The 22,952-nt window shown below is 38.8% G+C and overlaps 1 protein-coding gene across 1 annotated transcript in view; it reads right to left on the reverse strand.

Moving 5' to 3' along the window:
* PCSK5 (proprotein convertase subtilisin/kexin type 5) overlaps positions 1–22,952 on the reverse strand; it is a 229,819-nt gene that overhangs the window by 29,969 nt on the left and 176,898 nt on the right. The window contains exons 21-24 of the mRNA XM_071448591.1: positions 15,288–15,390; positions 8,323–8,459; positions 6,198–6,395; positions 5,805–5,873 (exon numbers count right to left, since the gene is read on the reverse strand). Coding sequence (XP_071304692.1) covers positions 5,805–5,873; positions 6,198–6,395; positions 8,323–8,459; positions 15,288–15,390 — 507 coding nt within the window. The remainder of the gene's footprint in view (positions 1–5,804; positions 5,874–6,197; positions 6,396–8,322; positions 8,460–15,287; positions 15,391–22,952) is intronic.

Consider the following 22,952-nt stretch of genomic DNA (forward strand, 5'->3'; position numbering starts at 1 on the left):
TCTTTCTTAGGTTGCTAGGGGAACCAGAGGAGTTTTCACTCTTTTATCATGCAATGATAAATCTGTATCTGTAAGTCTGAGTCCGTGGACAGTGCTGCTCTTTCAGCTGCCTCACACTTCCTTAAATCTTCTCCAAATACTTTTCTTCTCACTCCCACAGCTTTATAAACTCTATATTCCTCCATTCCACTCTATATAATGGATCTTGTTGATCATTTGTGTATTATTTATTCTCACTTTCAGCCTTTATAGCTTTATGTTTTTCACATAGACCTTGTAACCTCAACCAAATTAAATAGTTAGGTTCTCAAATAGACCTTTAAGAGTGTCTCAGAATTTACCTTGCTAGATCAAAGAGGCTAAATGCCACACTTGGGCCTAAATGCCTCTTTGGCAGGTCTTTCTTCTCAGGGACATGGCTCCTTGGGTTTCCTCAATTTCTTTTGTAAGATATCTTTGAAAGAGAAAAGTGTTATAACTTTGCTGAACACTTTTCACTCTGCACCCAACTGAGGAGTACTTTACTCTCAGTGTTAGCCTTTGATACCAGTCCTAGTGCAAAGGTTGCAAAGCCATGTTATGGTGCTCACTGTAGAAATTTGGATGGATCAAAAGTTGGTATATATTGTATTTTGCTGCATGGAGATGAGATATTCTGTAGGAACCCATAAGAACTATTCATAACACAAGATGTTTTACTTTCACAGGTTGGGTGAGGTGAGTGGAAGAGAACCCAGAAGTGATTCAGAACTGGCTCAGGAAGGTGTGGCTCCTTGGGAGCATGCTGTCAGGAAGATTGGCAGTGCAAATTGAGAGGATGCCTGACTCACTTCTGAGAGGAAGACCTTCCTTCACTGGCTCCTATGAGTTATCTGCGAGAGGTCCGTGTGCTGCAAATATTTACCTGCTCAGTGAGCTAGGTGTGTCTATTTACTCAGCATTATTAGTCACTGGTGTGGCAATTTCTGCTTGTGAAATGTACATATGCAAGCCAGTAGATAAGGCGTATCAGAGAAGTTTGTCACTTATCATCTTCAAAGGTAGCCAAATTTGGTGTCTGTTCATTATGTAAGTGCAAAAGGGCATATGTAAGTTATATGATTAGAGAGAGAGCTAAAGTTGTTTGAGAAAACACTTTAGTCCACATATATTTTAAACATAAGAACTAGGAGCCAAGATTTTGATGTTCTTGCATTTTATTGATTCTGAAGTTCTCTTTGAATAATTACTATAAGTGGCTCAGAATCTACGGCTTAACCTTATTTTTTCTCTTGTTCTGAGTGTTGGCTTACAGCCAGAAGCTTTCTAAAAAGGAAAGTTTGGCTTTGAAGAAGTGCCTGAAATTCATTATGGTTTTAAAAATCTTGAGAAAATATGAATGCTATCCTGCAGTTATCTAGATATGTAAGTGAACTTACATTGAGAGGTGGAAGGTAAATGCTACAATGGCATAGAGAACATCCTCTTCCTTAATATTTTTTGCAGCAGAATTTTGTCTTTCAAAAGCTGCTTTTGTTGAGGAAACTGGACTTAATTTTGTAGACTTCATGATGTTTACTGGCACCCACCAGAAAAAAAGACATTAAAATTTAATCAAAACCTGATGGCCAAAGGTGATGAAGAGCTGCAGTTCCCATCTTTCTGCATCAGAGGGAGCAGCCATTCATTGCTGCTCTGAAAAGTAAACTCAGCATGTCCAAAACCGGGTTATAAGAGCTGAGGTACCAAAGACATAAGATATCATAAAGATAATCTTGGCTGTGTGGACTTGTGATGTATCCAGCACACTTTCTTAGACACTTGGTCTGTCCAATATTTGCTTGCACTGAAATAGGGATCTATTTGAAGTTCTTAAGAATTTAAACATAGGTACTGAGGTCACCCTTAAGCCTTGGCTTATGCCTGTACTAGAGTCTGCCTTTCAGGTCTCACTGGGGATTTGCGCACAAGGATGACAATTGTGCTCCTGTGGCAGAGCCAAGTGCACCCCAGAGCCTGTGGGCAGGACAAAGAGAGGAGGTGAACCCTGATGTGCACAGCCATTTTTTGGACACTGTGTACACAAAACTGTATATTTTCTGGAGGTTTCTAAGGCAAAGCTCCTATCAGCATATCCAGGACTTAGTGTCTGGAGGCAGAATGGTACCTGTGAGCATTAAAGATTCTTTACATTCTAAAATATTAGTGGCCTCTGAATTAATGAAGTGAACCAGAAAGAAGATAATTAACTGAATTTAAAAGAAGGCATAATTTGTATTTTAACTACCTAGACTTACCTGTCATTGATTAAGTCTCTCCCTCAGAGTTCCTATCTCTGCTCTTAGACTTTCAGTGTTGATACAATGAAGATATATTGCCACACTGGTGCCTTAAAACAAAACCCACTCCAAACTTGGAGGAAACCAAACAGATTTGACTACATTCCTTGAGGATTCCAGGAGGTCTTACAAACAAACATTATCTACTTTAGTATCCTCACACCTGGTGAAGAATAACCTGCAGTGTCACTTACTGTATGGGTTTTACTTTCTTCTCTGAAATGCCTGATATGGGATGCAAGGTACGAAACCATTACAAAAGTATGATACCTCTGTCTTAATCTGGATGTAGTGTCACTACTGATCAAAGAGAGAGACTACCCATGCAGACTTGCTCTATTCTGCTGGCATATGGCATTATGCCAGAAGGAAGCAAATCTTATTAATTTTCCTGTCTGCGCAAAGCAGGACAACATTGCCAGAGACTGCAGCTGGTGGTTTCATCTATCATTTGTGCCTTGTGAAAATGATTTTTTGAGCAAAACTCTTTCAAGCTAGTAGGAAAACAGGCAGTTCAGTTACCTTAATATGATTATATATTCCTCCTAAAATCTAGAGTTCTGTCTACAAGAAAAAAGAAAAATATAATAATCTTTGTAATTTGTAGACAGTAAGAGAATACTTTGCATTTTGCTAGTTTAGAATGTTTAGAATTTAAATGGGATAAAGCTTCTGTAGGTGACCCTGTACTCAGTATAAACTGAAGAAGTTAATTATTTTTACTTCTTAGAGTTTATATTGAAGGATCTTAAAGCATTTAGAAGAAGCAGGCGCTGAATGATTTTCTAGGAGAGAATGATCTTCAGTCAGCTAAGGATCCATAAATATGCACAAAATATATTTCAGTTGTGTATATGAACAACTACTCTTCAGTATGTGAGCTATGTAAATTTTTATTCCAATTGGTATGATTACTACCTTTTTTCCCCACTCAGTTTTACCTGAAATTTTCATAGCATTGAACTTTTCCCACACCTTCTCTACAGTTCCTAGAATAAATTATTCAGTTATGTTAAAGGGAAGATAAGACAAAGAGACTGCAAGACCATGAAGCATCCACTTAACTTTAAAATGGAGTCTGTAGAAAGACTATGAAACTGTGAAACTAAATGTAGCACATTCCTTATTTTCTCACCTTGAAATTGTAGAATTTTAAGTTATTTTTATGGCAGTGTAATTTCTCTAGAGCTTGCGAAATAATAAACTTCTTGTAGGAGACAGGCATGAAAAATTTTGCTTTTCACGTTTTTTATGAACGTTTCTAAATACATCAGCTTTCTGGTTAGACTTGAGAAAGTCATTACTGTACTTAACTATGAATGAAGTTGTTGATATGCCTGAAAACTCACTGAATGTTAAGAGTAAAAATACAAGCAAATATTTGCCATACAATGTAGGTAGATATAGGTATCTACCATAGCTACCTGACTTACTTTAAGTTAAAGCTGACAGGTTCTTCTTTATTTCAAGAACACATTATAGTTTGGAAAATCTTCTTGGGACTGTGCTTTTAGGCCACTACTGTTCTTCTTTTCCACGTAGAACAGCAAACCAATCTCTGATTCTCAGTAATATATGCATCATGAGCACCAAAGGCTTTCCTTAATAGAATGCCTGTAAATAAACTCTGGCATCTTAATACTTCTGACTTTACAGAGCAGTGAAAATTAATTCAGTCTTTGTTTTTCCTGCAGCCATTCTATTGATTGCTGAAGCTCTTAAAAGCCCTCTTTTAAATCAGAACTTTGAGTGCAAGAAGTTGAAAGTATGTAATGTTATGGATGATTAATATTTAGGAGATCAGTGACCCTCCCAAGAAAAAGTCAAAAGAGTACAGCCCCTTTTTCTGTATGCCAGCTGACCATGAACAGCCTTTCAGTCTCCTTATGCACACCTATTAAGTTCATAATAAAGAAAATCTTCCTCTGAATAATTTAAAATTATTATATTTTTTAAAAAGTTGCTATTCATACATATTAAATATCTACCCAATTCAAAACACTGATTGCCACTACACCGTTTCAGAAGAAAAACAAGTAATTTGAAGTCACAATTACTGTAAAAATCACAGAAAATATTAGCATGGGGAAATGACATCTGATAGCACCAATAAAGATAGGTATTGAAACATAAACTCTCCCTTAACTTCTCCTCCCCTCTGCCAAGCAGGCAGCTGCCATGAATCTGGATAACACACCATACAAAAGGAGAACACTGTAGTTGCCTTCATGTTAAAACCATCTCTTCATTCAACAATTTGGACAGGGGCAGTTGTAGTCACAGAGGAAGTCCTTAGGCTTGGCTGAATTCACAGGGAATGGCTGGTCACCGCATCACAGGAAATGTTTTATGGTATCACATACTAGATCAGACAACCGGCAGAAAGAAGGAATTACGTGATGAAAATCCTTATGGTAAGTTAGGTATGGCAGTTAGTGCAGCCAGAAGAAGAGCTGCACAGACAGTTGTGGTTTAGAGTTTGTTGCAGACAATGGCATGCCAATACTGTGCTGTTCTAAGTTTTTCAGAACTGGTAACTCAAATCCAGAAAATGTCCCAAGTATGGATGGTCGCTCTGAATGTGAGGGATACAGTTTTTATGGAAAGGACATATTTTTACATCTAAGGTTTTCACTTCTGGAACACGACGAAGCAGAATCTGTGCTTGCCTGGAGGAGAGTTCCACACCCTTTTAACAGACCTCCAGGGACAATAAGCGTTCACCCATGATTGCACCCACTGCACTTGCTGACTTCTGACAAACAGTCTCACTTTCTCTGGATATTTGAGTAGGAGGAGAACCCCCTGAAACTGTAGGGCAGCTGCAACAGCCACATGGCAAGCATTTAGTGTTGTGGAAGCTGAGATTCCATCTGAATCCCAAACCACTCTTTGTATTTAACTCCGCTGGTTGCATTTTCAACTCAGCGTATTTCCTTTCTTTTCTGTTTCACAGGAACACCAAATGAGCTGCACATGGATGAATTAGCCTGCACCATCCTGGAAATGTATACAAGGAATTTTTAGGGCAGCAGCATTGTTATTGCAATACCTTGCTCTTGAATGAAATTAAAAGATTGTCCTTATGTCTATATCCTTGAAGAAAAAGGACAGGGTGGCAATCTGTTTTGAGGCATAGAAAATTCTGGGTCTGATAATAGTTTAATAGCTTTAGAAAGTCAGTAAGTCTTTCAGTCTGAGTGTGGCATTCAAACAGGAAAAAATAGAAGTTCTGCAAATTTTAATAGCTAAATTATTAGAAAATAGCTAAATTATTAGAAAATTATTCTTCTTTATGCTGAATATAAATTTTAGAAATTTATTTCAAAAATAAATATAGTATGGAATATAATTTACTTGTTGAGAAGCCACCTGCACCAGTAACTAGCTGCTCAGCAGCATGCACTTAAGCTGATGACAAGAGTAAGGGAAACTAAATTTTCACTACTTTAGAATAACAATAAGGTTGATGAAGGGATTATTTACCCTGTCTGCAGTTCTGGCATCCATCTGAACATGGTGTGCAGTCTTCAGAGTCAGGATCTTCCACTTCACCTGTGTTTTGCAAATCATCAGTTTAATTCTAGATAATGCAACATTTGGAAGCACTCAGCAAGGTTCCTGGAAATAAACTTGATCCAAATCAGAAAAGGAGAAAGACTCATGGAAATTTGTTTTCTCATTTGTTTTTGCATAACCCACTCAATTTGAGGAAAACACTCTTACTTTACAATAACATGATACTAGAAGAGGATCAGAGCTGGTACTTGAGGACCTCAGGGTCAGGTGTGTGTTTCAAAACATTTTTTAATATGCTTAAGGAGATTTCTGTAATAATTTCAATAGAGTATTTGCTATCTCCTACTGAAGGACACTTACCTTTTCTACAGCTATGCTTCTCACACACATTTTGAGCAAGGTAGTAGCCTCTGAAACATCTTTTGCAGTGACTGGAGTTCAGGCACACCTCACAGTGGCCAGGGCAAGGCACACAGGTGTGCTCCAAGTGGAAGTGACCTGGAGGACAGTTGTCTCTGCACTCCCCATGATACAAAAAACGTTCCACCCCTCTTTTGTCTGTGGCAAAAAAATGGGAAAAAGCTGTCAGCCACAGAGGGCATTTGTGGCATGAGAAGGAGCTTTATGAAGTTGTAGTGCTGCAGTAGAGACATTGACTGCTAGATTTTACAGTTTTACACCAAATGAGTTGTATAAAAGTTTCAGGACCTCAAACTTTTCACATTCCTGGGGATTTATGGCATTTAAAATGTCATGCTAGAGACCAATTACTCTTTACATCAATCAATCAATCTAATTAAAAAAAAAATCAAGATTTTTCCATCACTGAGTTCTCTTGCAGAGGATAAGCAAATATTTGCAGTACATTGCAAATGTACAATAAATGTACAATTATTTTTTTGTAAAGCAAAATGGCCCACTTCACCTTTGGAAAGAGTCAATCTGCGTCCCTAGAAGATTAAACTGTAATACTTAGTTTAGTGGAATAACCTAGATTTGAATTTAAATAGCAGATGTGCAGCTACTAGCTATTAAAGCACAAACATTCTCTAATGCATGAGAACTGGGAGATCCCCTGCTCCAAATCCTGCTGAGTCAAGCCCGTGAAAACACAGATAACTTCATGTGCCATGTGCTGCAGCATGGGGAGATTTCTAATCAGTTACCCCACATTAGAAAGTACACATACAGCTGTGCTAAGTGTATTTCATTGCCTTAACTTCAGAGCAAGAATTTGCTGACCAGAATTTATTTTTGAAAATGCAGAGAAAGCATCTATACTAGGCAATAATGCTGCACCATAGCACAAGTTTAATTTTATTTATTTATTTATTTATTTTTCTTTTCATGCACAAATCTTTAATTTTCCTGCCTCCTTAGGGTGTGAGTCTCATCAGCATCTCAGTTTTTGATTCACAGAAAACCAGAAAGATATCTTGCAGTCCTCCATAAGAGAGTGACTTGGGGAACAATTATGCAAACTTGGTCTCACATTGGACCTGAAGTTCCATTTGAAAACTTCATCTACTGAGCCAGACTTCCCAAAGTAAGAAAGTCAGTCTCATCATCAGTATGACTAATTAATGCAGCCATATGAGTGTTTGCTTGTAGTTTAGATACTTATTCCTAAATGAAGTCCATGCCATTATTGATTAGGACTAAAATGAAGTAGTAACTGAAATGAAAAGGCTGTGAATCCATTGTGAACCCTCAGAACACAGCTCAGAAAAAATTACTCTCTATTATAAATTACATCTTAAATACTCATTTCCAAGGACAGTTCAGACTAGTTGCGCATACTTGGAGGTAATGGCCTCAGATTTTTGCTGATCAGGTATTGGAGAGACAATAGGAAATAATTTTTAAAACAGAATTTCAAAAGGAGAAGAGTGGCTTTTTGGAATTTCCACAAAATTAGCTACATTAGCATTCCTCTCAACCTAAGATCTATAAAAATGTGTGTTGGTGATAAACTTCTCTTTGCAAACCCTGTTTGTTCAGCTCTAGGGACATAGCAACATCCAGTGGAACCCACCACACTTATTTTTTAGCCTCTCCCAGAGAGATGCTTAGGAAAGCAGCCTGGCTCCCTGCCTGCTTGAGCAAACTGGCTCCATTTCAGTATAGCACATCCTGTGCAGTGGGTGGGGGAAGCATGTATGAAGCTTTCTTTTCCAGAGGCAAGCTATGTAGGTTTTTGTTCCATTTTTTTTCTTGTTTCAGTTTCTGTTAACACAGTTCCTATTGAAAAAACACCAAGGGAAATGAATTAACTTGAAAGGACAATATACAGTTGTGTTTTCTTGTACTTTAAAAAAAATTGAGTTCCAATTCCCTTCCGAGTCACAAGAAGATTGTGATACAGATTGGTAGTAAAAGCACTACTCGTTTTATTGGATCTAACAACTGGCCCTTGAGTGCTGAAGGAAAAGGGAATTTAGAGGCCAAGAGAGGGGAAAAGCTGGCAAAATGAAATCTTACTTACCTGTTCCACAAGTGGTGCATTTGTTAGGTTCACTTCCAGTGCAATCCAGGCAGGTGTGATGGCACAGGTGACAGTGATGTTTGAATTCAAACTTTCCCCTGGGGCATTGCATAACACAGTGGCCATCATCAAAGACTCTTTTAAAGAAGACAGAGGCATAATTACAAATCTAGCTACTGTTTGTTCTTTAAATCTAAAGGAAACTAAAAAGAAACTCAATAAATTCTTCCCTCACTCTATTTACAAATCCTTGAACTTCAAGACTTTGTTTTCCTGATTTTATTCATAGTATTTACTACATGAAAAATGTTTTAAACATGAATCTTAGACTTCAAAGACCACATTTTGGTCCTTTACCTAGATGTCCTTATTTCACAGTCTCTGACAGTGGTCCCATGTGTCTTCTAAAAGAAAAGCAATACTTGGTCTTTGTCAAGGAATAACCCATCTGTTTTACTTTTAAGACTTTTAAGCCTTTAAAAAGTACTGTGGCTTCAGTACTGCGACCTTGTACATGAAGTCAAATATCTATCTGAATATTGGCCTTCAGGAGCTGTGTTTTTAGACTTACATGTTGTTGTGACTTAGGAATGGTATTTAGCAATTTAGTTTTCCCACTGAAACACTCCAAACCATGCTCAGCAGCCTGTTCCCCCTCCCCCTCCTCTGCTAGGGATGGAGAGGAGAATTGGATGGACAAAAGGTAAAGAACACTGGCTGAGATAAGACTGATTTACTGGAAACGGCAGAGAAATAAGAAAATGAACAGTAACAGGAAAAGTATAAATTACAAAGCTCACAACAGCTGAGCAATTCTCATGCCAGTGCTCACAACTATACTGCAGGGAACCCCTGACAATACCTGACTGGCCATGCCCTGGAAAGGGGGTCCCAAGAAATTTCCCCTGGAAAGGGATGCCTTCCCCCACCACTGGAACTAAGAGTGCAGCAGTTTAGAAAAACTTCCAAGTCCTAGCCCTGCCTCTCCTGACTACTGCAGAAATTAACTCTATCCTGGCTGGAACCAGGACATGATTCATCTCTGTATCATCTGTGTCTTGCCCATCTGACACCTTCCAGTTATACACACACACACACACACACACAAACAGATATATGTATGCACACAGAAGCACAGGCATAATTTCCATAGTCAACGACTGTCCCTCCAATATGTCTGTGAAATTCATCTAGTCCAAGACTGTGGGTTCTACCCATCCCAGACCTTCCAGGACAGGAGGGCTGGTGTGCTGTCAGCTGGTTGCTACATCAGGAACTCACAATTAGTGTATCTGGAACTGGCTATGCTCATTGTCCATCGTAGCTAGGGAATACTCTGTGCGTATGTAGTGTCATTCAGCAACAAATATTATACAATTCAACATTACAGACTGTTCTTACACAAAAAATCAAATCCCCTTGAATAATGCATTGTGTTTCCCTGGCCCTCTATCCTCCAAGTTCACCAGGTTCCACAGACGGGTTCACTTTTGCTTGAGGCAGGACTAATTCAACCTGTCTTCCATAACATTCCTCATAAGCACCACAGAGACTTTATCCCCTTCTAGAGTACATGGGGTTGTGTTTGGGCAGGGTGAGCTCTACTGGCAGAGCCTCAGGTGTTAATTAACCACGTGGCCTTTGCTTTTTACCTGTGCTGCCTTGGTCTTTTTCCACAGGTCCAACCACCTCCACAGACAGTTTGCTATCATTCATTGAGTCAAGTGTAAAGGCAAAGAGAGTGCTGGCCATTTCTCTCATTCAATGATATCTACAGCCAACTGAATTGCTTTCAGCTCTGCAATTTGACATGATCTACCTCAATATCTTCTGTGACTTGTGTAGAAGACTTGTATAGTTCTGTGTAGAACTTTCTACAGTAACTTTCCACTTTCAATGTATCCCTACACTATGGCAGGAACCATCAGTAGAGAGAGTATATTACTTTTCATTTTCTTTCAGCCACTTATATTATGGGGCATCTTCAGCCTCTCACTTTCTCCTCCTCCTCCTCCTCTGATGATGAAATCTTCACCTTTGGGCCAGTTCACGATGGCTTCCAAGATCCCTGGGCAATTGTGGTTTCCTGTTTGAGATCACTGTGCGATTGGTGCAATCCACTTATTCCATGTAGCATGGTGGAGGAGGTGTGGAAGGGACTTCCTCTTTGAAATCCAGCCATTTGCTGATAGTCAGAGTGCTGAGAGGGGCTGTGCTTCTAAAACAGCCTGAACCCCTTTATAAGCTGTCAGCATGTCCTTTTCGGTTAGGGTGTATCAGGCTTCAGACCTGCTGTGTGCCCAGCTCCAGAACCCTGGTGTTTGTCCTCTACTCTCCCATGAAGCTGTTTGCCAGAGGCTCCAGGAAGGACCATTCTCCCTGGCTGCAGTGTGGAGCACATTTTTTGTCTTGTCCTGACTGGCCCAGGGGCTACTGCATTAACAATGTCCTGTTTAATTTGCTCAAAAGTTGTAGCTGCGCAAGACCCCTCTAAAAATCATTCTTCTTTCCTGCCACGTGATAGAGAGGATGTGCAATCTGACTGTAATCTGCAATATGCATACTCCAAAACCCCACAGCACTTAGGGAAAGCTCATGGGGTTTTCTAGCTGCTTGGTGTGGACATACCTGCTATTTTGTTGACCACATCCATTTTAAACTGACAATGTGCCTCTTGTAATCTTGCTCCTAAAAACTGAATTTCTTGGGACTTCCCTTTGCATCAGTTTGTTTTATGGTAAAACCTTTGGGATGATCTGTATTATTTTCTCTTGGTTCTCTAATTTTCTCTGCTGTGTTTCTCCAAACAATGATGTTATCAATGTATTGAAAGTGTTGTTGAAATATCCTCTCTTGAGGCAATCTCTGCTAAGGGTTCATGGGCCAGTCACAGTAGGGTGTGTTTGCTATTCATTCCCAGTCAGGGTCACTTCAGTTTCCAGTACAATCATGTGTTGGGATCCTCCTGTCACCCCAGAAATAGAGATGGATTCTGCCCCTACATATCTTGATGGCATCAGAGTACACAGTGCACTAATGTCAGCTAAAACCTTACACTCCTGTGGGTCTCTATGCCAGGTCATGGGATCCACACAGTCCAATAGGTCTGACTGTCCTTTTTCTCCCCCTGGCTGGAGACAGGGCCCTCCAGGCCTGGTCATAGTACTCATTGCTTGCTTCTTGTAAATATCAACTGGAGAACCTCAAGAGGATTGGAAGTAACATCAGCTCTTTTGTTCTTGTCTGAGTGCTTGTCCAGTGGAAACTGGAGTGGCATTTATCCTTGAAGAATTTCCTGTGATGGTTGCTCTTCCTCTCAGCTCAGGTAGCCATGTTGCCAGGGCAGAGGTGGGTTTTCCATCCCACTTCCTCATGTCTTCTCTGTAGTCACACAGGAAAAAACACAGGTGTTTTTTGTTGTGCTCACTGTCTCTTCCACCCAGTGGGGCACTTGCTCCTGGTAGCAGAGGCTCTGGTCTGTATTGGTGGGGCATGGGACTCTCTAACTTTCTTGAGACTTCCAAATTGGTCTTGGACAATCTTTCCACAAGGATTTCCTGATTCCTCTTCATTCATCACAAAACAAACTGAATTGGTCTTGGATTTCTGCTTCTGTGTAGTATAGGGGCAGCTGCTACCTGCATGCATTGTTCCCCTGTTTCAGCTGGAATTTGAGTGGCCGCGGTGCTAGTTGGTCTGATTGCCTCCTCCTTTCCCTGAGGGCACTGTCTGGTGTTGACCTTGTCCAGTAAAGAATAGCCAGGGTCCAGCACACTGCAATAAGTTGCTCATCTATGGAGTTGCCCTAGCATTTTCTTTGCAAATATTCTGTCAGTTTATTAGGGTCCTGTAGTTCTTCAAGGGTGAACTTCCAAACCATTGTAAGAGGGAATTTTCCCCCAAACAGTGCCATTTTCTCCCATATTCTATGCCACTCAAATCTACCCATACTCGGGGCAAATCCTTGAATGACCTTCCTAGAAATTGCTTTCTTGACCCTAAACATAGTCTAGACCACACCAAGGAGACATACCAGACACAGCAATAAGAACATGTATTCCTTAACATCCAAAGGAAATAAAAAATTCTGAAGGAGAAAAGGGAGGTGAAAACACAGGGAAAATAATCCTGTCCTGTTCTCCCACAGGCTGGGTATGATTATTCATGTGTTCCCAAAAGTAGACAAGGGTAGAAGATTCCCTGGGATAAGGGTAGAAGAGCAGCTTTGGATGCACATCCAAGATAGCCCTCACTTCCCCTGATGTTATTATGTCATAGGCTGCTATCACACAGTACAGAAAGAGAGCAATCCTGATCCTCCTCCCTGCTCTGAAACAGAACATTGTGAGGAGCATCTTGAGCATATGTGGAGGCACAGACAGGGTCAGGAACCACATCCACAAATTAGACAAATGCTCAGGTCTCTTTTTATATCAGACCTTCATGCCCCACTCTGGATGCCAAACAAGGTTGCTGTGGTTTAGCAATGAGATTTCCCAATGAGATTTAGCAATGGGATTTAGTGCTCCCACCAAAACACTCCAAACCACATGCTTCTTACTCGCTCTCCCATCCCTGTCCCCCGAGGTGGGATGGAGAGGAGAACTGGAGGCATGAAAGGTAAAGAACGTCGGTTGAAATAAGAACAATTTACTGGAAACAGCAGTGAAAAATGAAAATGAAGACTAGCAGCAAGAATATGGATTGTGGGGATAGTGGGGTGCTCTGCAGTAGAATTCATGTGCCTGCACTCCCTCTATGTTGTGGAACCCCTGACAAAACCTGACCATGCCATTCTCGGGGCCTGTAAAGGGACCCCTTCTCCCTCCCCTGGAAATAACATCAGGTAGCATTGAATAACCTCCAGCTCTAGCCATGCCCCTCCTGTCGACTGCAAAAATTAACTCCATCCTGGCTGGAACCAGGACATACATCTATCCATAAGTATGGTTGCTAAATGACTTCCTTTTGCTGGATAATTAAACATTTGCTAAAGAATCCTTCTTTATGATGAAAATTTATGGTCCATTTTTCACATTTTCTTGATGTCTAATGTTTTAATCTGCTTGGGAGAAAATAGAAATGCATCAATTCATGCATCATTCAAAGACTACTGAAGGAACATAAACAAGTTGGCTAGATTTCAACAGTGTTTTCCCTCCTAAGAAAACAAGAAAGGAATTGCTGTAATCCTCTACAGATAACCACTTCGCTGTCTGAGGACATGGGACTTAGTTTCTAGAGAAGTTGAGTGCCATTTAGGCCATTAGTACAGACTTTGATTGCACCTAGACAACAAAAGGCTTTCCATTATACTAAGATAGGGCAGGTTTTCTTGGAGTCAACCAATGGCATTAGAGAATATCTGCAATATATCTTCATAAGTTTCATTTGCTATGATCATTTTCAGATTTATTCTGAAAGAAAAGGAGAAACGTGACAGAGGTACTGGAGGTAGCGGCACTATGCTTATATGGCATGCAAATATTAGTTCAGCTCTAATGACAGCCATCCTTAGAAGCAGCTCTCACAGTGGTAAACTACATTTTCTTCCTCTTTGTTATGTTGCCCCTAATAGGAAACACCTGGTCAGATCTTGTCACTAACCCTGGCTCAAACTATAAACAGATGGACAAGGAATTTTGTGATAATCAGTTTGTCTGGGTAAAAAACAACAGTTTCTTATTTTTTCTTTCAAAAAAACAAAAATAACAAAACAAACCCAGGTAGCAGCATTTTCATTTATCACACATTCTGACAGAAATTTTATTATTAAAATAAATTGACATCTATGCTGAATTTTCATAAGGAGCTCTTGCCTCTGGCAAGGTTTCTCTGTAACATTATTTCTTTCACTATAGACTGTTCCATTTAATATGTCTTTTTCTAGCAGCTTTCATAATGTACAGAAGGGTCTCAGAAAGCTTTTTGAAACCTTAGATACCTTAGAGAATTTATCATAGTGGTTAGAGCAACATCCTTCCAAAAAGTCTCTGAGACCTCATTACTGCAAACACCTCTTTGCTTTGTAAATATCTGCATGTGAGGCTCACAATATAGGTTGCAACAGGCAATCTAATTTAAATGCCATTGTGAATAGGAGAAATCCACTCCACAGTCCAAAATTCTGTCCAGATTTTCTCTGGTCTCATTTCTGATGTCACAGAATTTGATAATGCTTTCTCACTTACAAATTTTTTTGGACTCCATTGCTCCTAGTTTGTCTTTCATTGGCATAGTCATATAATAGAAATTTTTAGGGCAAACTGCAGAATTCCTTAGGGATTTTCTTTCCTTGCGTTAGATGATCTGATCCTGTTTTCATACCAGTGGAAATATCAGCTGGCTACAAAACAATCCAATGCAACAGAACCAGAGTTATTTGTGTGAGAACACAGCTATGGATAGGACGTGTAAAAAACCAGTGGTCTTCTGGAATAGGTGTGATGTGACCTAAATGTAAAGCTCTGATTTGTGAAGCCCTGTGGAAAAGCTTCTTTGTTGTTGTCTGCAATCCTCATGTCAGGTTAGAAGTATTGGCCTAACCCACAACACCTCATTTAGGGAATGATTTTTAGTTGCTATGAATGTCTCCCAGAATTAGCCTCAGCATCCCTACTCATGCCTTGAGCAAGTCCTCATAGCTGTGTAGATGCCCTAAGTTTTGTCATTAAAATTGCCAGTTGTGATTCCAAGAATTATGACTTAAAAAGGATGAAGATGAAAGAAAGTCTATTTTACATATAGAAAATAATTTTTTCTTTATCTGTGGGAATGATGCCGCTAAACATTAATTGCTTGTGTAGCCAGCTATTTTGTTTACATAAAAATTGTTTTCTCAAGTCCTGTGGATTTTTTGCCCTAGACACTTCTTGCTTCCTTATTCTCTGCTAAAAAGAATACAGCCCCTTCTCCAGACGATAATGTGAGATCTTTGTACTGCACTGGTGATGGGAGACAATTACCTCGTGAGTGGGCAGCTGATGCAGTTGTCTGACTCAGGTCCAATGCATTTCTGACAGGATGTGTCACACAACTGGCATTCTTGGGAATCATCAAGATATTCGCCTGGTAGGAAAAATGGTTTATTTCAGATCAACCTTCTCACAATTAAAAAAAAAAACAAAACAAAAAACAAAAGGAAGAGAAAAAAGAACCAATCTTTCCAGGCTGGAAAACATAGTGATGAAGAGGAATTGGATTTATTTTAAATTACTGAAATGAGCACATTTCCCTGTGGCATCAGGAAAACAAGTACTGGCTCCCTTGGGGAACCAGGATAATCACACCTGTTTGTTTGTTTGTTTGTTTATTCTTTTCCACATGAATTTGAGAAAGAGTTGGTTTTGGTAATTTATTTTGCATCAGTTGAAGTAATGAGACTCTTAAGATTCATGAGTTAAGTCAAAATTAGTGCTGCTGAAGGGTATTATTATGTAATGTCTTTTGAGCTTGCTTTCAAGCTGCAGGTTAAAGAGTTTGCTGTCATGGGTGTGGATATATTACATGAGGAGATGGACTTCAGCAAGCTTCCATCAACCAGATACCTGTTGGTGCTTCCCAAACCTCCGGCTGTAGCATAGTTTGTCTCAGTCCTGGGCTGCTGATGGTAGAATCCCTACCTAAAGGACCTAGGCTTTAATTTTGGCTGGATTGAAACTTGGTGCAAAAGTGCACAATTTTGATTTGAAAAAGATTTTATATTATATGGATTTCTACCTCAAAATTGAGATAAAGATATAAACATTTCCAGATCATGAATACACGAGCACTACCATGCTGCTGAAGTGCAAATTTTGGCTCTTTACTTACTGATTATTAATTAAAACAGTGGTACACACTGGTAAACTGCATGCCTAATAACTCTTAGGGCAGAGATTTGGTAAGAAGTATGAATACTTTATCTCTGTGCAGCATCATGTGGGGACAGTAAATTGATTTATCACGCAGTTTTATAAAGCTCAGCATTGGATCTTTTATGTCAGTTTCTTTTGGGAAAATTTATTATAGCCGAGTGTATATATTTAAGGAATTGGCTGTTCCTTCATTCTTGAGTAATGGAAGAGACTGGACAAAAAGTCCTATATAATACATAAAACCTGCAGTTTCTATGGATACTTCAATATCAAGCAACTCTTTCCACTTGCATTGCTGCTGGAAAATCCAGATCTGGCAAATATAGTGAACTTTAGGAATCAAAACACAAATATGGAATGATTCGGGTTTGGCTCTCACTTGCAGTCAGTTCCTTACATTTGAAGAGCAAAGGCACCAAAAGCAAATACTTATACCAACTTAAAACAATGTAGGGAGGAAAAATTTTCTGAAATACTGCAAATTATGTTCTCTGTCTGTTGTGTTTTTAACAGTTGTGTTTTTACATATTAAACAGCAATAAAAAAAATTTATAACAGTTGAAACCTCTGGTATGAGATATGAGCTAGGATAGTACTTTATACCTAAGGGGATTGGAACAGCAAAATTATAAAGGCAAACTGACTGCCCTGGGTGAAACCTGGGATACCCAAAATGTAGGCAGAGATGTAATTGTTTTGTAATGGTTTGTGTGTTCTAAAGAGAGGAAAAAAGTAAAAGACAAAGCAAAAGCCAGTGATAGAACCACATAAACCAGGAAGACAATGCTTCTCAGAGGCTGGTCTGGGATCAGTGCTAGCTGGGAAGTTCAGACTGGGAGAAAGTGAAGAGTCTTTTGATGAGATCAGGGAAACAGGAGTCTTTGCAAACACGTTCAGACATTTTTATAGCTTTCCTTATCTAAAGAGCAATTTGTATACATCTATCTCTGTATCTCTATATATCTATGTTTCTATTTCCATGCATTTATGTAATCTCTTGCATGCCCATAAAGGCCAAAACTTGAATTGTGTAAACTGTCTAGTTCCATAGAACTGGTGCAGCAATTCTGAACTGCAACACTGCATCTTTTATGAGTAATTACTTTATAGTGGAATAAAACTAAAAACATTAGAAAAGCTGTCAGACAAATAATTCAGCAGGATTCTAAATTTTTCTAGATGTTGCCCAGATAACATTGTTGTATTAATGCATATCTATCAATACCAAATGTTTATAATTCTCACCTTCTAGAAAAAAATGATGTGGCCTTCAGGCCGTTGACAAATTTGGTTAATGTAAACCTCTCAAGGCTTTTTGATATGTAGCCAGAGGATGTAACATGGAATCCCACATTCTCAAATGTTTTATGGGGTTTTAATATATAATTCTGTCATGGTCTAGGAATAGTACTTCCCAATTCTCTGACCTCACTGAGATTTACCTAAGCCAGATACCGAAACTACTTGCTTGCCTTCCTTCCCCTACTCATTCCCCTCCCCCTTTCCCCTCCAGGGATGGAGTTGAAAATTAGAGGCACAAAAATGTGAAAATCACAGGCTGAGATATGAACAATTTACTGGAAGCAGCAGTGATAATAAAACAGTAACAGCCATGATGTTAATAACAAAAGGTTGAAATTATTACATAGAAAATAAAACAATAATGGACTGTTTTGCCCTCCACCCTTTCTCTTGCCTATGGAAGGCGAGAGCAAGTCCCTTTGCTTGCCCCTCAAAAGTGATGTGAGATGGTATCCAATAATATAAGAGTCTGGCCATGCCTTCTTCCCAGATAGTATAGAAAATTAACTTTTTCCTGCCTGAAACTAAGACAAATTTTATATATATAATATATATATAATATATATTATTCCTATCTATCTGTTTATCTATCTATCTATCTATAGACACACACACATATATATTTGGACAATAATACAACCAAGAAAAAAAATGCAGTATCTGAAAATATTTTCCTTTGCAGGTTTGATGCTTGAGTTTTTTTATTCTATTGGATTTACATCACTGGGAAATCTGTCAGAGGCTTTATTACATTATTGTTTCTCTGATGATGTTTTGTGTTATGTATTAGAAAACTTTTCTATTTCTCCTTTACTTTATTTTCCCTCACTACCTGAATGCTAATCCTGGGTGCCTATCCACTGTACCTAAGCTACTAATTCATACACCTCAGCTATGCATTCACATATAGCAGAAGTAGTTTAGTTTTTAAAGGGTTTAGTTCTTTCTATGTTATGCCTTTCATTGGAAGTGGTGTAATACATTTCAGCTGTGCTTGGAATAGTGCCAGGAAGACCAGTTCTGTGGCTCTGAACTGAAGCATTTTAATGAATATTATTACAAGAATGTGCACCAGAAAATACTTACATATTTGGCCATCTGAATTGCAAATCACATCTAGAACTGTAGATCTGACTCACTAACAAAATAGGTTTTGGTTGATATTCAAAGAGTTAACGCTGGAATTCAAGAAAGACTTTTAAATTATTCCACAGGGCAGTTCAACCATCTGCCAGAATTCCTTGTGAGCAATTCACCTAGATAAATATAGGCTGCCAAAGCCTCAATCCTTTTATTATTTTCTGTATTAAAATATGCATCTGTCTAACATACTTAATAAATACTCTCAACAATGTGTCTTCACGTAACTTTCAATCAGGCAATGATCATCAGTTACTTTGGATCATCTCATATTTATCATTCATTATTGTGTTAATTCTGCTACCTTGTTACCTTGTTTAAAAACATTTGTCACAGTGTTTGGAAAAAAAAAGGAATTTGAGATATTGTAGAAATAATGATATGTTAACAGACTTGATTCCTCATAATAGGAAGATTTTAATGTATAATTTTTGTGTCCATAGTTAGAAATGTTGAGTTCCGTATTTGGGCTACATCAGGTTTCAGGTTGTGCCTTTAACGGTATACAAAATCCCTATACTTAATGCTCAGCTCCTATCAGTTCATATGATGCATTTTAAAGTGAGGTAAGAACTATTCCTCCCATTAAGGAGGTAGAAATCTGAGTTGCAATAATATAATCAAATTAGTTTGCAATAGCAAACTAGAACCTGTCTTTCCTGAGTCCCAGTCTGGAACACTTGTCATAGTTGCCTAGTCGTTCTATTTTTTTGCATAAGCAGCATCGTGCGTACCTTTAGCTTGTCACTATTTCTCTCTTGCTTTCCAACACCTGTGGCAGCACATGGTGTTTCCGGAGATCGATTAGATCAGGGTGTGAATATCCTTGTCACTTATGCTGGGAGGTTCCATGTGCTGGCTGCCGTAAGTCCTTTTCTCTTGTAGTCCCTCCGTGAGACTTAGTCACTGCAAGTCATGTGTTACTTCTCCACTTTGTTTGATCAAAACATCACTTTATCTAGTTTTAAAATGTTCTTTATTGTCTATAGCATTGCTGCAAGGGCTTTTCCTTAAAATCAATGGAAAAAATACCTTATTTCCTCCATTTAACTTGTTTACTTTCATGAAAATCTGGATATAGATTTCATACTGGGGTTCTTTGTATGTAATCTTATGGGTTATAAAGGTTTGACAAAGCAGATAAAAAGTGCTCAGAATTGCTTTTCATCCATCAGGTGTGAGAACTGAAATAAGTTGGTCTTACAGAGCTCTCTGCTTTTTCTCATGTTTGGCTGTGATACATTTTTTTTGTCTGGCTTGCTCCTTGAATTTTTTGAAGAAATATTTACTCATAAAGCTTAAGTAGATAACTAAAACTAACTTGCATATAAAAATACATGTAAATTCACTCTAAAGAGTCTTTTTAAAGTTACTCCATTGCTTAGCCCAAGCTCTCAGTGTTTGAGAGATTATAGCTCCCAGAAAGAAATCTTGCCATAATGTCCATGATGTAACATTTTCAAAATGAAGACATTTCCTTTGCCCTCAGATTTGGCAATTGTACAAAATTTGCATCTGGTTTCCAATTATTTGTCTAGCTTCAGTTTTCAGTCTCCTGCTAATTACACAATGTCCAAATTTCTGTCTCTCTATTCAGATGTGCAGAAGGGACAAAACTTCTGGGTATTATGATTTGAGGTGATGAGAAGGATTCAGGATTGGAAGTCTTCTTTTCAGAAGTGTTCTAGGCAGTGACAAATGAGAAGGCTGAAAATAGGATAGTGATTCCTAAGTCACTAAATCTCCCTCTTGTGCCAAGGGGCAAAGCAGAACCTTGAAAAGGATTGAACATCTCTTCCCTGAATGGCTGTGTGCTGAGTGTGATATAATGATTTTAGTATGAAAGGCCCCCTTGTTGCAAGATTAGGTGAAATCACACAGAGAGACTCAGGTTAGCTGTAATCATGACAGTCAGGAGTGAAGAAATTGCCTTTATCAGATTCTGCTGTCTTACACAGTCCTCTATGCAGAATAAAACCATTCACATTAGCCAAAGCTGCCTTATTTATTTCTAACACAAAGGGATTTTCCCTTCCCTTTACAATGTGTACTTCTCACCCCCATTTCTATGTAGTATTAATACAATTGTTGTCAGAAACCCACTGAAGAGCCAGAGCCCTCAGCAGTACCCAGTGGGCATAAAACAAACCCCAGAAAGACTTTTTTTTCTAAAGAAATCACCTTTCACCTTTAAATCTCCATTTCTACTAAATTTTTAGGTATTTTAAGAATTTGCTTTAAAACTGCATTTGTTCTAATTATGTGGATGCCTGGAAGCATAAGCTGGCTAGGTTCATGGTTTCTCCCTGTGCCTGTGTAAACACCTATGTCAGAGCCTGACAATGTGTTCTGCTGCTCACCTATAGCCTGAAATCTGACAGCCAGTCCCAAAAGAAAGGGAGAAGGGAAATGAAACAATCTCAGTGAATCTATATCAATAAATCTTTGGTTTGTACCCTTATCACTTGTTGAAGGAGGGAGAAATACTACAGCACTCTCAAAAGTTTAGATTCACAATGGAAAAAATATGCTCGGCCTGTCCATTTCTTGAGCTTCACAGCTGGAAATTTTCCTGTTTTATGTTTTCAATCTTCCCATTTTTCATAATAATCAGTAGCTGACAATCTTCTAAAGGGCAGTGGAACAGAAACACCTGAACCTAACTGAAAATTATTGTACAGTGCTGATTGTACTGCTTTGGAAAGCTAGGTAGTTGCACGTGAAATACAAAACACAAATGTAGTATGCTTTGAGTAAAGCTGACATTATTTGCACATGGAGTACATTAAAGATAGAATCTTTCAGTGCTGGAGGAAAACACACATCAGAAGCAACCAAGGTAACAACATTGTGTCTCTCTCCTCTGTTATAAAGCAAGGAGTATGTACTTTGTGTACAGGGAGCCTTCCCTGACCACTGCAGGATTTCTGTAGTCTGATTTGAATAGACACAAACCTGAAGTGAGAAGACCTGGATGTTTTGGTGCAGTATTTCAGTGGTGTCATCCATCTTAAGCTAAGAAACTCCTGCACAGGCTGTTATTACTGGACATCCTAAACTTAAAGAGGAAATGAGCAGAGATCTGTTGATAATTGGGCAGATTTTAGCAGGACAACTATTGTCCCAAGATGTAACAACTAGTACAATAGATGCATACTATTAATCAAATACAATTTCTGTTTAATTTGCAGAGATGAAGACATATTAAAGCCTGAAAGAAACCTACCATAAAGATTCAAGTATGTTATTGGAAGTAAGGAGCAGATCAAATTAAATCTTTTAATTAGGGTATAAAAGTCTAAACTCTATTCTCATCTGTAGTTGTTCAGCCTCCTCAATACACTTACACTGGTGATCTTCCCCTGCTTGAAATCTTCCCTGGTTCCTGGTCTCTGCTATAACCACCTCTGGATAATTTTTTAATGATTACAGATTACATTCCCTTTAACAATCACACATTCCATGTTGATGACACAGCTCTTCTAATTCAGATACACCTGTAAAGAGAGTTAGTGGCACTGTTCAGCAGCAGGAACTAATTTTGAATCATCCTTTCAGCCTTGAAAGTGTTCAGAGAGGCTCTGCTAAAGGCAGACACAGCAAGACCAACATTTACACAACTTCATTTTTGTATGGCCTTGCTCTTGTAGTATGAAAAGGGGCTACTTTATTTGGGAGTGAATATTTGAGTTATTTTTGTATTTTTATCCATTTTTATCCATCTGTGGCATTGCACAGAATGGTCCATTAGCAAAGTCATAAGCACAACCACTGACAGCAACCTGATCCATGGGGATGGAGCTAGACTTTCCTTCCAACCCACATCTCAAAGAATATCTGTAGGCATCAGGAGGAGGGCAGTGGGCAGGCCAAGGACAATTGTAAATGCCAAAGTTATGCTGTATTATCTGAATTATAATTAAATCACATTAGTCATGCTGCAGTAAACACTCAGTGTTACTGTTGAATTTGCATGATAGAGCCATTAATTCTCCTTGGATAAACAAGTACTCACTGCTCGTCAGTGTTCTGGCTTCTCACTGCCAGATTGATTGGAAAAATGGGTACTTAATCACCTCATTGCTCTCTACTGTATTTTCTGATGGTTGAGTGTTTTTTTGCTTTGAAAAGTTTTGCTGGTTTCCCAGAAGACCTTCAACAAATCCACCCCCCAAACACTCAGAAAAACCAATAGATGATTGTATGAGGGTTATTCTTCTAAGCTTCCCTGGTCATCTTTGGCAGCAAATATAGGACCTGGTCATGTATTTGCTGCCAAAACCCAACAAAGACCAGCCTTTGGTGCAGCACAAAGAGTCCGCACTTGTTGCT

Source organism: Agelaius tricolor, unplaced genomic scaffold (assembly GCF_023055355.1).
Source record: "Agelaius tricolor isolate 1412-34295 unplaced genomic scaffold, bAgeTri1.0.p SCAF_27, whole genome shotgun sequence".
NCBI classification, from domain to species: Eukaryota; Metazoa; Chordata; class Aves; order Passeriformes; family Icteridae; genus Agelaius; species Agelaius tricolor.